This window comes from Arachis hypogaea, chromosome 4 (genome assembly GCF_003086295.3).
Source record: "Arachis hypogaea cultivar Tifrunner chromosome 4, arahy.Tifrunner.gnm2.J5K5, whole genome shotgun sequence".
In the NCBI taxonomy this organism is placed as follows: domain Eukaryota; kingdom Viridiplantae; phylum Streptophyta; class Magnoliopsida; order Fabales; family Fabaceae; genus Arachis; species Arachis hypogaea.
In genome coordinates this window covers 27,753,574-27,768,974 of record NC_092039.1, presented here as the reverse complement: position 1 = coordinate 27,768,974, position 15,401 = coordinate 27,753,574, and the positions used below count along the sequence as shown (strand labels likewise).

Here is a 15,401-nt window from a genome sequence, read left to right as displayed (position 1 = left end):
ACTCCCGGGTAACGGCACCAAAAATTGATGCGAGGCAGAAGTTGTCCGATTAAGGGATTTCAATTAAGAGAACAACGTTGCACGTATAGCTCTTAACCAGCTAAATCCGCCTCACCAATTTAAAAGAGGTTGTCACAATTTTTTTTAAATAAAAATACTGGGAGTATGAGTCTCAGGTCGTCTCCCAACGAGTTGCAGGAAAGAGTGCTATTTTATTAACTAGGGATTTTAAGAAAATTTGAGTTTTGATAATGAGTAATTAAAATGATTAAAGATTAAAGTAATAAAAATAAACTAAGAATAATTATTGATACTTTAAATGAAAGGCCTTCACTGAGGGAATATTCAAGTGGAATTTCTATCCTTGTTGGGATCTTCTCAAGTGTAGTGTAGAGAGGTTGCTGTTCTCACTCGGTTAACCCTTACTAAGTAAGAGAAAGTATGAGGATTAAACTAACTCTCACCCACAAGTCCTAGTCCTCTCCTTTGGGGAGATCTAGCGTTAGTAGGTATAGAATTAGCTAACAACGTCCAATTTAACTAAGCACTTGAGCATTCCAACTCAAGTGTCTTCTCTTGATTAACCCCCATGTCAAGTAGAATTTCTACCCCATTGACAAGAATAAAACGCTTGCAGAAATAGTAGAAGAAAACATGATAAATAAAATAAGGATTAGAAATTGATTAAAGGAAAATGTAGTGAACTGTATTGATAAATCCAAATGTAACATAAATATCTGAACAGGAATAATAAATAACCAAAAGAGTAGGAGAATAGGGAAACAAACTAGAATAGTACTTCCACGGAAGTAATGGCTCTTCAATATCCAAAGCAAAAGCAATTAACTAAAATCCTATCAACGTAGAGAAAACCTAAAGGAGTAGTAAGTTTCAGATCTAAAATTAAAACTATCCTAATATCAATGTAAATGAATGTGTGTCGATCTCCCCTGAGTTTCTACATGTTCCCTCACTTTATTCTGTGTTTCAGGGCCGAAAATTAGGTTAAAACGCGGCCCGCAATTGTCTTCAGCGTATTCTATAATTTCTACAGATCACGTAGGTCATGCGTACGCATCGTCCACGCGTTCACGTCATTCAGCGATTTTCGCGCTCGCGTGGGCCACGCGCTCGCGTCAGTGTTCGCTGGTCATCTCCTTGTTTTCTTGTGCTCCTTCCATTTTTGCAAGCTTCCTCTTAATTCTCTTAGCCATTCCTGCCCTATGAGGTCTGAAACACTTAACACACGGATCACGGCATCGAATAGTACAAAGAAGAACAAAAATACATAATTAAAAGATCTCTAGGAAGCAAGTTTTCAACCAAAGACAATTTTTTTGGGAAGGAATTGTAAATACATGCAAATCATATGAATAAGTGGGTAAAGACTTGATAAAACCACTCAATTAAACACAATATAAATCATAAAATAATGGTTTATCATCCATCCCATGCGTAAGCATGGGCCACGTATACGCGTCACTTGGCAAATTTCTGCAAATCCTTATTTCTTCTTGAGTTCTCTATTTTGCATGCTTTTCTTTTCACTCATTCTATCCAATCTTTGCCTTATGAACTTGAAATCACTCAACAAACATATCAAAACATCGAATGGAATTAAAGTGAATTAAAATTAGCAATTTAAAGACCTAAAAAGCAAGTTTTCACACTTAAGCACAAAATTAGGGAGAATTACAAAACCAGGCTATTTCATTGAATAAATGTGAAATATCTTGATAAAATCTCCCAAATTAAGCACAAGATAAACCACAAAATTGGAGTTTATCAACCTCTAAATTGGAGATCTTTCCATTGCTTATTGAAGTTCTTCCATAAATGCCAAACACAGAATCTGTGATGGACATCTGGAAAAAACCTCGTTAACTGCATGGATAAGGCCCTGATTGAATAAAAAAAAAATATTTGTCAAAGACTTGTTATCGAGCATCAAAATAGTCCCTAAAGTTGCATCAATGACATCTAAGAGGTCCCTAACTTTTATAATGACATCTACGTTGTCCTTAAACTTTTATAAGTGACATCAAATTGGTCCCTTTTCAATCACTGAAACTTATCGAATTAGTCCTCTTCCATATAAATAGCACATTGTTTAGCATGTATAAATAGCATTCCAATATATAAAAAGAAGTCCAAAAACTATGTAATGAATGGTTTCTCACTTATCAACAATCAAATAATAGTAAAAAATCAGCAGCCAAATAAGAGACTAATTACAGCAGCCAAATAATAGACTAATTACACTTTTACGGTTACTTGTAACACCCTAATTACCCTAAGCCTTACCTCTAGCCATAGGACAAAGGTTAATCAAAGGTTATGACAATTCTAAGGCTTATACATATTCATATAGAAGGAAATAATATATTCTAGAAGCCCGATGAAAGATTAAGCTAAAAAGATAGAATTACAAAAGCACAAAACGTTCACACGAAGCTAACACATAAGATACAAGGTATAGATGCAAGAGAATATAATATATATAGATATAAGAGTATAATAATCATAAGGAACTAGCCGCATCTCGCGGAGTTTAAGCCGACTAGTATATACAGACATACAGAATTTTTGAAAGTTCAAAATAGCTTATACAACTTATCTCTCAAATCAAGCCTCTAAGGCCATAAAGTCTAAAACAGAAAAGGTGAGAGCAACTACTACAACAGAATAAAACAGAAATAAGCCAGCATAAAACCATATTCTGCTCTGTCACCATGTCCGCAATTTCACCGAGGTGAATTACGACCTGCATATGAAAAATAACAACAAAGTATGGAATGAGAATTGGAGGTTCTCAGTATGGTAACAGTGCCCAATAATGTAAGATGTAAGGTTCCGGGATGTCAAAGGCAATCCTAGAACTTCACACCAAACAGAGATTCAAGCTTAACATAAATAAATAAACTAAACCATAAACCATAAGCAGGGTCATCTAAACTTAGGAAATTTCTAACTAAAACTAGTCACACCGCTGTATCCCACAGCCTTCGCTAACCTAACCTTCGTGCGATCCCATCGACACCACCTACCTAACCTCCTCAGCACTAGACAAACACAATACAAGCAAAGAAAACACAGGTAGTATTCATATATATATATAACAAGTAATTCAAGAAGCAAGTAAGCATATTATACAATTAGGCAAACTCAGTTAATCAAAGCAAACAAGCACATAAGAGATGCATATGATGAATGCCTGTTCTATTGGCTCGTGATATCACTTGTCGGTCCGTAAATGCCAACCCGACACATCCTCCTGGATGTAGCCTTTTCTACCACGCTAGAGATATAGTGCCATGCACACTCATGCAGCAGCGAATCTACTACGCCAGAGATATAGTGTTCTACACACTCATGCAGTAGGGAGTCTACTATGTCAGGGATATAGGCCCCGCACACTTCATGCAGCAGAGAAGGAAATAACCACAACAAATCATGCAGCAGAACAATCTGCCACGCCAGGAATATAGGTCCTGCACACTCTCAACAACACTAGTCATGCAGTAGAAAAATCTGCTACGCCGGGGATATAGGCCCCGCACACTCTCATATAATCCAATAACTTCATCGACCTCAAATCATCACCAGTCATCACCATTTCTAATCTCAAATCACTTTCAATTATCAATCTCAACATTCCAAGGATATAGTGCCTGGCACACTTTCCTTCAATATCCATCAAGCTTACAATAACCATCATTAGTTCTTAATTCCATTCCGAACTCATTAGTTTATCAGTTTCTTAATTCGCTGTTATTAATCACCAAGTTCACTACTCTTCCTTCTCTCTCAACCAAACTCATCCTCAGTACACCAGAAACCTAAACCTCCATTTGCTAACTTTTCAAAGTAAAACCCAACTTAAAACTCCTAGCACCTTTCCCATGTTCTGATACTCGAAAGTAAGCCAAATAGTCTTAAAATGGTGTCGCAGAAGTATACAAGCTTGTTGCAAAAGTGAAATAGTTTAAAAACAAAGTTTTAGTTGTAAAATGGGGCATGTGCGGATGCACAGGGGGTGTGCGCGTGCACGCCCAAAGAGATTTTTAAAAGGTGTATGTATGCATAGGGATGTACGTACGCACAGGTACCAAATTTTTTGCAATTCTATTCGCTCGCACAAGGCGTGCTTGCTAACGATCGGATTTTTGATGGTCTAAAATTTCACAAATAAATTCTTGTTGAAAGTATAGTTTCTAAACCAACATAAATCCTTTCGTACAAAAACTTGGTTGTCATAAGTAACAAACCCCTAATAAAATTGATAGCCGAAGTATTTAAACCTCGGGTCGTCTCTCAAGGAATTGCAGGGGAGTGTGCTTATAATTGGTTATGGAAAAGTATGTTTTGGGGGGTTTTGGATAAGAGAACAAGAAAAAGTAAATTGCAAATGGAATAAACTAATAACTAGAAAAGCTCTTGGCAAGGTATGAGAACTGAAAGTCCTACCCTAGCTATCCTTATCAATTGTGATTAGAATTGTCCATTGCTCCCACTTAGTTAACCCTCAATGAATGAAGGAAAGTCAAGTGGACTAATCAATTTGATTCCTCAAGTTGTAGGCAACTCCTAAGGAAAGACTAGCTTTAGTGGAATCCAAACCAATCAGCAACTTTCAATAATCAATCAACAAAGGAGTTTGATAACTCAAGTGTCACCAATTACTAAACCAAGGCCAAAAGGATAAAATCTACTCTAGAATCCAACCAAGCATTTTATCAAACACTTGGAAGGCACAACACAAAAGCATAGAAAACTAGCAAGGAATATTAAATCCAAACAACTAATTGCAAACATCAATCAATAACAAATAATAGAAGAAGCAATAAATCTGAAATACCTCAAATTGTATTAAATAGAAAATCAAATCTAACATAAGAGTAGAAGAGAAACTAAACTAAAGAAACATTGAAACTGGATTGTAGAAGAAATAAGCCTAAAACTAAGAGAAATCCTAAATCCTAAAACCTAGAGAGAGGAGAGAGCCTCTCTCTCTCTAGAAAACTACATCTCAAACCTAAATTGTGAATAATGAGAAGTTAATGAATGATTTCCCCACTCTGCAGCCTCTAATCTGTGTTTTTTGGGCCAAAAACTAGGTCAAAAACAGCACAAAAATCGCCCCCAGCGATTTCTGATACGTCCAGCACGTGGCTCTGTCACGCGTACGCGTACGCGTCGTGCGGAACAATCTACGCGTACACGTGCTTCACGCATACATGTCGCCTAAAAGTAAAGCAACTATGGCAACCAGAACCATCGCATTTGGACCTCTGTAGCTCAAGTTATGGTCAATTGAGTGCAAAGAGGTTAGGGCTGACAACTTTGTAGTTCCTTCAGCTTCTTGTATTCCTTCCACTTTTGCATACTTTCTTTCTATCCTCTAAGCCATTCATGTCCTGTAATCTCTGAAAACACTTAACATACATATCAAAGCATTGAATGGTAATAAGAGAGGATTAAAATTAGCTAAATTAAGACCAAAGAAATATGTTTCCAATCATAGCACAAAATCAGGAAGGAAAATATAAAACATGCGATTTCTATGAATAAGTGTGAGATTAGTGGATAAAATCCACTCAATTAAGCACAAGATGTACCACGAAATAGTGGTGCATCACTAGCGCCCCCAACAGACTGACCTTTCCAACGTGTGCGTGCGCACAGGTTGTAAAACTCCATTGGATATGTGCGCGCACAGGTCGTACTAGTGCTCTCACCAGCAGGCCTTTCCCCGCTTGTGCGTATGCACAAGTCTGTGCGTGCGCACAGGTTTAAAAATTTACAGGGTTGTGCGTGCGTACAAGGCTGTGCGTGCGCACATACCAGAAATCACAAAATTCTGCAACTTTGCAGAATTTCAGATTTTGACACTAAACTTTGAATGATCATAACTTCCTCTACAAAAATCCAAATTTTACAAACTTTATATCAATTTGAAGAGTTTTCAATGAACTTTAATTTAGTGCAATTTTTGACAAATTTTGAAAACTGAGGCTCAAGTTATGATCCGTCAAAGTTCACTAAAAATCCATTTTTACCAAAACCTTAAAAATTCAACTTACCACAACTCTCAACTTAAAACCAAATCAAAGCCTATTCAAAACAATACCAAAATTCACTCATGAATCCATACCAAACATTTCTTAACCATATCAACTATTCAATCATCCAAACCATTTAATACCCACCTCAACTAATGCTAAATTCAACCTAATATTCACATCACAACTTATAAATCCCATCATTATTCAACTATACCGCATCCAAAACATCTCAATTTATCAACTCCTTCAACACTCATCAATCCAAACATCAATTTATCATCATCCTAACTTCATAATCCATATTATTTATCAACAGTCTCAACACTCACCTTCAAATTACCAACAACATCAATATTCATCATCAATCATCAACCATATCAACAAGCTCTCATCAACAACAATGAATTACACATTCATTATCAACTTTCATAATCATTAAATACCAACAATCATCATCAAATTCATATATTCCTCATCCCAAAACTCCATATCATCATCACCATCATACAAGTTATCCCCAAACATCAAAATCACATACAATTAAACATACACCCAAAACATTCAATCCTATCTTAAAGTCAACTAACCTAAGTGTCCAGAAACATTACATATTACATAAAGAAAATCGAAACCATACCTTGGCTGATTCTCAATATGCACAAACCACCACTTTGAGTCCAAACAAGCTTCCAAAAAGCCAAGCTAACTCCAACAAGCACTAAATCTCAAACTAATACCATATAACATACAAACATCAAGCCTAGGTTCACAAAAATAACTAAACACAAGAATTTAGTGAAACCTTACCTTACCCAATGAGATTAGGGGTAAAATCCAATAATTACCTGCTACTAGAGATCACCTAATCAAACAAAATCACAAAATCTACTCAAAAACCAAATTCAAAAGCGCACAGAATCTAGGGCAGGAAACTGGAGCACACGTTGAGAAATATTACCAGATTTGCTTAGATAGAAATAAAGAGCTCGACGAGATCTTTGCGTCGCCGTAAACAGCTCGTCAATCGGAGCTCCATAGCTCAAGTTATGGCTCCCAGAAGTGGAGGATGAATAGTGCCACTCCCTTCTTCCTCTCTTCTCTCTTTCAGCACCCCTTTCATCATATGAGGGCAAGAATGAGCTGAATGCTCATTAATAGAGTATATATATATTGGGCCTTGGGACCAGTTTTGGCCCGATCCAACCCGGCCCAATCTTATTTTCTAAAATACGTGGTACTGGACAGATTAGAGCTGGTACTGCCAGCTTAAGCGCCAGAACGAATTTTTACAAAAACCTTTAAAAAAAGATACATTTTCCAATTTGAAAAAATTCACTGAAATCAAATTTCACATTTATATTTTCAAATTAAAATTTCTAAATTTTGAATCTACCTCGGGCACTCAAAATTATTATTTTTATTAAAACGGTTTTATAGAAAAACTCTGGTTCTTACAATACTTATTAATACAAAATAACTCAAAATTACACAACAAAAATGTTACAATGTCAGTTGCTGCTTTCTTCCCACTTCTACACAATAGACTAATCACACACCAGTCATATAATAATTAATAACAACAATCAATGAGTCAGGTACTAGCAATACACAATCAATAAACTTAATTACATACCTTCTGCATATCTGATATAAAATACAGCTTATTTTGCTTATAATTCCCCAAATCTTGATAAAGTAATTCCAAAAACTACCTCTAGTTTTCAGTGTTTTCAACAAGGACATTGCATAGGCAATCAAATATATATGGTTATTTTCATCTTGGCCAATAGCGGACAGGATCTGACTACCATGCTGGGTCTTCAGAAAAGCTTCATCCAAACCTATAAGAGGTCTGCAACTAGCCAGAAATTCTTTTTTACACGCATCCAAATAAATGTACATCTTCTCAAAGATTGGATCATCATCAGGGTTGGGTTGAGGTATAATACCAACTGTGACAGTGGAGCCTGGATTACTCTTCAGTAGTGTCAGCCCATAATCCCTCACCATCCCATATTGGGCAGCAGCATCACCATACATAATAGTTCTAGCATCTCCTAAAGCCTTAGTCAGTGAAGACTTGTTTAGATTCAAATCACATTTTGTCTTAAAATATTGTGCAGCCTCAGAGTGTCTTAGATTAGGATATTTTCTTAGCTTTTTCACCAATTTGCAGGCTAGCCACTCCCTATTAGCTAGTCTGTTTTTGGTCTCTCTTGTACAGGTATGGTCATCTATGAACGTCTTGATCTGCCAGTAATTGTTCTCAGTTATATTAGAAGCATACACTTGCCAACCATAGCTCTCATCCTTACACATAGTTCTCATCCTTACATTATCGTTCTTCTTAAACCAAATCCTTCTACCCTTCCTATATGCAATATTTACATATAGCCTCTTTGAACTCCATCTTTGTAGTGAATGTCATTCCAACATCAAGCTTAGGCTCTCCTAACCTTCTTCTTTCTCTAAACACAGAGAAGACCTCATCTGAATCAATCTCCTCCAACTCATCCTCAAAATTTGGAAGAGTCTTCAATTCTTTCGAGTGCCATGAGTCTCCACCATCAGATTCATGATAAGCTTCATCTTGGGCATCATGATATGGTGCCATTGATCCAAACTCAGAAATAAAAAGTTCATCATCCTCAGACTTTGAGTCTACACACACAGGACCATCACCCTCAACCATAACAACTCTCTTTTGTTTAGTAAGTTTCTTATCTATCTTAGTTTTCAGTTTCACACTAGTCTTCTTTCATGTGGATATCTCCATAGCCACGTCTTCCTCACTAGACACCTCATCACCACCAGGCCAATATGATTCATCCTCTACACTATCATCACTATCATGGCTATCTGAGGACGCATTTGAGCTAGACAAAGCCACAAAAACTGTTTGAGGCTATTTTTCCTTAGCAATTGATCTTCCAATAGTTTCAGTAGTAGCTGCTCTTGTTAGTGACCTCCTTCCATATGGTGCAGCAGTTTTTACATTCTTAGAGTCTCTCTTTGGTACATCAGACTTTTTGGTTTCATTCAATTTAGACCATGATTTAAGAATTACAGTGGATTGGGCCATTCTTTTTGGTGGGATGTTGGGCTTAGTTTTACTGGGTTGGGCCATTATTTTTTATGGTGGATTGGGCTTAGATCTAAGAATTACAGTGGGTTGGGGTGTATTTTTTCTAGTAAGTTTAGTTTACCAATAGAAATTGAAGTACGTGGGATCTTTTGTTTTGGTCCTAAAGACAAGTTATCAGTAGACTTTATTGTGCAGACTGTTTTTTGGGTAGGAATAGTGGTGTCATTTGGTTCAGAAGTTGGAGTAGATGGTGTTGTGGTGGAAATTTGTTTGGTTGTGATATTGGTATTGGGGTTTGGGGTAGGGATGAAGTTTTGTATCACCATCAACTCCTTGCCTTTAGATGACACTGGTTCTACTTCCTCACTATACAAAGGTTCAGAGACTCCATGTTCGTAGTACAAATGAATAACCCCCTTGCTCTTCTAAGTAAGATAACACATCTCCATGAGCTTCTTATAATCTGTTATAGATCTTAGACCAGTTTGTAAAGGCATATTAGGCACCAACCATCAAGATTGAGTCACGTTGTCATATCCAATATTCTTGTGGTAATCTCGGACAAAAAAGACATCTAATGTATCTATATCAACTCCCAGCAACTCAGAAATCTCTCCACCATTGTAAGACATACTTCCATCAACCTCTGTGATAAATGACCCTCCATGGTGAAATATGATGGTAATCAAAGGATCATCCATCTGCAATTTAAAAAAAAATTGATTGATCAGACTCATTATCTTCAACCACATTACCAAATTGGAAACTCCACAACTAAAACTAAAAACCCTGTTGTCAACTGTAAATACAGTAAACCCTAACACATAAAAAACAAGTTTCCTTATTAACAAAAACCTAGTCTATAATTTTATTGGCCTAAGCACTAAGAAAACTAGTTCTGATCAAACCCTAGCAACTAGCACAAAACACAAGCATGCACACCCACATATTACACTCGAAGAAAATGTATTTAACTATTGTAAATATTAAACTAACAACAATATCAAAAAATAGAGCTTTACAATATAAATTTTTTTCTTTTTTTGCTTATCTGTTTCAGAGAAACTAGCCTTCACAACTCTCTGTCTGATGCAGATGATGAAACCGATCCTCCAGAGCCTGGTTTTCGACGGAAATCGTTGCGGTTACTACAATCACACAGACACCATTGATGAGTGTAGCGGAGAAGAAGACACCTCTGTTTATGTTGTGTTTTGAGAGGAGGAGACAATACGTTGTGTAATGTTGAGGGAGGGAGGTTTTGAGTGTAAAACTATGTCGTTTTACGTCATTTTGGTGACACAGCAAATACTATGTCATTTCTGTTTTGCTAGCATGTCATGAAGGAGTCAAACTTAGCTTTCTGGTAGTGTCAGATGGACAAAATGTGCCGAAAGGACGAGTTTAAGTTCCGGAGTGTAACTTCAGGGACGAATATGGGTAACTATTAAGTTTAGGGACTATTATGAGACTCGAGTGTAACTTCAAAGACCACTTTGAGGCTTAACTCGAGAAGTGTGTGGAAATGGGTGGATATGACTTTGGGGCTGTTTTGGTGTTGTTTAGATTAAAGGAACTTGGATTTGAAATTGAGAATTTGGAAAGAATAGAGGTTTTAGGTTTTTTGGTAAAAGTGAATTTTTGACCAACTTCGTCGAGTCATAACTCGACTTCCAGACACCCAATTTATGTGAAACTTATTTCAAATGAAAATTGGATCCGTAAAGTTTATGTCGTTCAAAGAATGGTTGAAAAATATTTAAAACGAGAAAGTTATGCCCGTGCAAAGTTCGATGCTAAAATATGGTTTTCTGCAAACTTAACAGATTTTGAGGAAAAAAGGACTATCGCGTACACGACCTACATGCATGACGCGAGCTATGCTCACTATTTTGTAATCTTACGTACGCGGAACCCAATTTTGAAAGCTCGCGTACGCGAGAGTACGTACGCGATGCGAGCACTCTCCTTGTTTTGAATTCTCGCGTACGGGAACATAGTCCCGCGTACGCGAGCTCCTTGTTTTAGCCAAAAAAATGAGAATTTTGAATGTTTAACCAATCCTCTAACTTTCCAAACCTCTTTTACACTTGTTTTAGGTCTGTTAGTGAGCCTTTATGCCTTGGAATGAGGATGAGTATGTTAAATAAATTGAGGAGGATACTTGGAAGGGTTTTGCAAAGTATTAACTGAATTAATGAGGCATGGGTAACGGTGAATGAGAGGATGATTGATGATAAGTATGCTTGTGTTTTCTCTCTGGTTGTAAGGGTGACAGGGAATCTATTCCCTCTAATGGTGACAAAGCACCTATTCCATCTAATGGTAACAGGGCACATATTTTCTCTAATGGTGACAGGTCACTCTCCCTCTAATAAACAGCCGATGTGCTGAGATATTTGTGCGCAATAGAGAGATAATGCATGGGTTAGCTACCGGACAAATCGGGTTGGCTGTATAATCGACAAATTAGCTCATTAGCTATAGGACATGCATACATCATATGCATTTGTTTATTTTATTTGGATGTGCCATAATTGGGTTTGCCTATTTGATTATCTCTGCTTAATTGCTATATGATCTATCTGCTGTAACTGCATTCTATCTGTGATTTCTTTGTCTGTATTATTTGTCTGTGCAACTGAGATGCCCTTTATCTGGTGGAGGAGTGACGAGGGTTATTTCACGAGTGTTTTAAAGGATTGGAGGAAACAGGATTCAAAGGGTTAAGTTAGGATTTAAGTTATAAACTTGAAAACCTTAGATTATATACCCAAAATCTAGTTTGGCTTATTCTCTAAGTTTTAAAATTTAAATGTCGGAGTTCTAGGATTGTCTCTGGCTTTCCAGGACCTTATATCTTATTTATGTGGGCACCATTACCATGCTAAGAACCTCCGGTTCTTATTCCATACATATGTTACTGTGTTCAGACGCAGGACGCGAAGTACCACACTGAGCATTCAGGAGACTCTTGGAAGCGAAGAACTATCTTGAAACTTGGTGGTTGTATTTGATTTATTTTTTTATATGTAATAGATTCTCTACCTTGAATTTCATATTTTGTCCTCCTAGAAGTTGACTTGGAGAAATAGGAATTATGTTTATCTTTTGGTTTATTTTTGAGTTATATATATATATATATATATATATATATATATATATATATATATATATATATATATATTAGCCAGCTTTTACTTCGCAGGTCGAGTTTAGAGCTTACTTGTGTATCTATCTTTTGAAACTCTGTTTATATACTTGTCTCTTTGGTTCTCTGTATAAGCCGTCTATCCTATCGCCTTTCGAGTGTGACGCATTTTCAGTCTTGTTTTGATCATCCTTTCTTCTAAGGCTCCTAGTTAAACTATCTTTCATATAAATCTATTTACGTATTTTTGCTTTAGAGGTTATAGCATCTCACTACTTTTGATTTACGTCCTAGGCATAAAGCTCTCTGTGGTAGGGTGTTACAACATCCGTGGCGCGGGTAGGGTGACAACAGGCATAAACCCGTCGGGGTGGACTACGTAACCCGCCAAAAAAGGCAAACTGGGCTGAAAATATGAGACCGCCATACTTAAAAAGTCCGTCTAACTCACACTGCTTAAGCCGTGGGCTTTGGCAGGGCGGGGGCTTCTCTTGCGGGCCTAGTGCCTTTTTTTACCAGGAGCGTTTTTGCAAAAAACTTAGTTTATGATTATGTGTATTACATATTTATAATTATAAAGACTTTAATGTTTGTAAATTTAGAAATTATAATTTTTTTATATCTTTTTTATGTTGCCCACGGTATCCTCCAACCCGATAGATTAAGGACTAATCCGTCGCGGATCTAAACTCCATCTAAGGGTCTTTAGAAATTATAAATTTATCGAAATGATTATGAAATTATATACATTTTTTAACATTTAATAGTAAAAGAAAGAGATTTAGTGGACCAAGTCCACCAACCCGTCATTAGACAAGGCGAGAAAAGGTTTTAGAACTGCCTCCTTAAATGGGGCAGGATGGGCCAGCCCGTCAAAAAGAGGGTTTTTGGCTGGATGAGACGGGACAATTTCTCCATTTGTCATCTCTATCCGCGAGTAAGTTGCCCTCTTAGTATATTACCATGGTCACGGTTTAAAAATGAATGGTGCATTATGCAACTTGTAAGATTAACGTATAGATTATAGAAGAGTATTATATAAATAAGTCATTTTTCTATCATGAGTGTTCTCCTTTTTTTTCTTTTGACCTATTTTTTTTCTTCTTTTTTATCTCAATATATTTTTTTTTATCTTTTTCTCGTTTTCATGTTATGTTATTTGTTCAGAATTTTGGTAGTTTATTTAAAATATTTCCCTAAAAAATCTATATATTTTTTATATTTGTGTTGGTGGTATCATAAATTTATGTGGTCCTTTTTTAAAAAAAAAATTGGAGAAAAAGACAAATTAATTCCTAATTTTTTGGTCCACAGACATTTAAGTCTCTGAGAATTTAAAAATACATTTAAGTCTCTGACCTCTTCAAAATCTAGACATATCAATCCCTGAGTTTAATTTGTCTAATTTTAAAAACTCTCTCACGTGTGCATCTCTATCAACCAGGTCAGTATAATAGGAGTCACGCCTGATTTTTCCGTTAAGTCTGACAGATCCAAGTGAACATGAGTGATCAATATGTCCAGGTTTTGAAAAAGTTAAGGACTTAAATGTATTTTTAAATTCTCAAGTACTTAAATGTTTGTGGACCAAAAAGTGAAGGACCTATTTGTCCTTTTGACCTATTAGTAATATTTTAAAAACTTAATTAAGACTCATCATAAAAATAATTTTTTATTCATCATCTCTCTAAATTAGGGAATACCACCCGAATCCGCGGGTATCCACCCCGCTTGGGGCGGGTTTTTAGCGGGTGGGTTCTTGGGAGGGGCAGGGCGGGGTCGGGTTTAGGTAATACCCGCCCCTACCCGCCCTGCTATATATATAATATATATAATTTTAATATATAATATGTATAATATATGTAAAATAATTAGTAAATGATTAATAATATTATATCATATTTAAATTTTTAGTTTAATTTATGTTATTTATGTGCTGATGGTTATATAAATTTTGAAATTTAATTTAATTTATTGGATTTTAATAATTATAGGGGCAGGTAGGGGTAGGGCGGGTACCCGTAGAGTCGGGTTAAAGTTCAATATTTTACTACGCACGGGTAAAAGTGGGGCGGGTTTTATGCGAGTTGTTATACGGCGGAGTGGAGTCGAATAGAGCAAAAACCCGCCTCTACCCGCCCCGTTGCCACCCCTACTCTAAATCATATTACATTAGTTTTTTAAGTTAACACATACCTCTCCTCTCTTTCAGAAAAAATATAAACGGTAATGAATCTCATAGAATTATCTGAGAAGAGTCTCATATCGTGGATAAACACTTGACAAAGAGTTTTGTAAGGCTTTGGACTCTTCCACCATATGAACTAGCTTTTGTAGTGATATTTTTTTAAGGTCTTGTAGTTTATTACATTGGCACTCTCATTGAGAGTCGGTCAACTAGAAAAGACTACCTACGAAGAATTTTGACCAGTAAAAGACCAAGTGAAGTATTGCAGAATGGTGCCGTTAGAATGCCGGCTCTTAAAGGCGATGCTATGTTATGAGTCTTGTAGGACCTAACACCTAAAAAAGAATTATACATCAGGGCCCAACACTTAAAAAAAGAATTTTATAAGACTTTAGACTCTCTTACCATATAAACTAACTTTTGAAGTGATAGTTCTCCCAAAATCTTGTAGTTCTGTACATATACCTAAAATTTGAAAGGTATGAACTTGTCTCCCCGAAGACAAACTTATCACTTACGAAACTCAGACTACTTTGATTTCAGTTTTTCATATTTTTTTTTTTTTTCTGTCAACGTTAAGATTGCCATTTTGTTTCAGAAACTACCTTAGCATCGTGATCAAGTGGCACATCCGTCTCTCTCACTTTGATATCCAACAAAATTGAAGACTTTACCAGTATTGTTAGACACCCTCTCATAATTGATGTTGATGGTGCAGTTGGTGCAGCATTGCTCACTGCATGGCCTGCATCAGCATTCACCAAACAAACATGAGAAAGCAAACTGAACTTATTCACCCACGCCTCGAAGGAAACAAATACAAAAAGAGGTAAAAGAATTCCTTTTTTAAAATAAAATTTGTCTAATTTTCTGTTCATCTAAAATTGGGTACAATATAGCAGAATACAACTA

The 15,401-nt window shown here is 36.3% G+C and overlaps 1 protein-coding gene across 1 annotated transcript; it reads right to left on the bottom strand.

Moving 5' to 3' along the window:
- Positions 1-1,816: 1,816 nt before the first annotated feature.
- Positions 1,817-8,384, bottom strand: LOC140184081 (uncharacterized). Its single transcript, XM_072234367.1, has 4 exons — positions 7,778-8,384; positions 7,699-7,709; positions 2,714-2,764; positions 1,817-1,900 (listed from the first exon to the last, which is right to left on the bottom strand). The coding sequence occupies exons 1-4, from the start codon at positions 8,382-8,384 to the stop codon at positions 1,817-1,819; spliced, it is 753 nt and encodes a 250-aa protein (XP_072090468.1).
- Between the last annotated feature and the right edge of the window lie 7,017 nt (positions 8,385-15,401).

Excerpts from the sequence above, each read along its gene's own strand:
- LOC140184081 (XM_072234367.1), bottom strand. The coding sequence starts at position 8,384 with ATGTGTAAGGATGAGAGCTATGGTTGGCAAGTGTATGCTTCTAATATA. Across the intron at positions 1,901-2,713 it reads TGGTGACAGAGCAGAATATG|GGCCTTATCCATGCAGTTAA; the intron begins GTTTTATGCTGG and ends TTATTCAATCAG.